This window comes from Octodon degus, unplaced genomic scaffold (assembly GCF_000260255.1).
Source record: "Octodon degus isolate 3935 unplaced genomic scaffold, OctDeg1.0 scaffold00038, whole genome shotgun sequence".
NCBI lineage: Eukaryota > Metazoa > Chordata > Mammalia > Rodentia > Octodontidae > Octodon > Octodon degus.
In genome coordinates this window covers 15,674,457-15,675,011 of record NW_004524614.1, presented here as the reverse complement: position 1 = coordinate 15,675,011, position 555 = coordinate 15,674,457, and the positions used below count along the sequence as shown (strand labels likewise).

At 74.1% G+C, this 555-nt stretch overlaps 1 protein-coding gene across 3 annotated transcripts in view; it reads right to left on the bottom strand.

Annotated features, from left to right (window-relative positions):
• Exosc8 (exosome component 8) overlaps positions 1-555 on the bottom strand; it is an 8,478-nt gene that overhangs the window by 7,068 nt on the left and 855 nt on the right. The window contains exon 1 of one of the 3 annotated variants that reach the window (XM_023715027.1): positions 390-435. The exons of 1 other annotated variant lie outside the window; for it this stretch is intronic. In XM_023715027.1, coding sequence (XP_023570795.1) covers positions 390-406 — 17 coding nt within the window. In that variant the 5' untranslated portion in view covers positions 407-435. Of the gene's footprint in view, positions 1-389; positions 436-555 lie in introns of those variants that run through there. One more of the 3 variants, XM_004631095.3, reaches the window with a different exon arrangement.

Here is a 555-nt window from a genome sequence, read left to right as displayed (position 1 = left end):
AGCTCCCTGCTTCAGCCTCACCGCTGTACTCTGAAATCAGTTTATCGTCTACAAACTCCTCTGGGAGTCCACAGGCTTCCCCAGAGAGGCACCAAAGCTTCGTAAAGAAAGTCCGTGCAAAGCAAAGCACAGTTCCTCCAGAAACGAGCCGCCGGAGGGGAGGCGCGGCAGGAGCCCCGCGCCCCGCGCCCCGCGCCCCGCGCCCCGCGCCCCGCGCCCACACGCGCCCGCCGCCCTCCTCTCCACCCCGCGCGCGAGGAGGGAGACCCTCTCCCGCAGCTGACCGCCCCCGCCCCCGGCGTGCTCTTGGAGGAGCCGGCCGAGCAAGCGCCTCTCCGCCGAGAGCGCAGGGAGGCGACCTCGCGCCGCCCACCGCAGCCGACACTCACTTGAACCCGGCCGCCATCTTCCCGCCCGCGTCCTGCGCCTGCGCGCCGCGGCCCCGCCCCTTCCACGCGGGCCCGCCCCTTCCACGCGGCCCCGCCCCTTCCACGCGGCCCCGCCCCTTCCACGCGGCCCCGCCCCTTCCACGCAGGTGGAGGCGCCCCAGGCCGC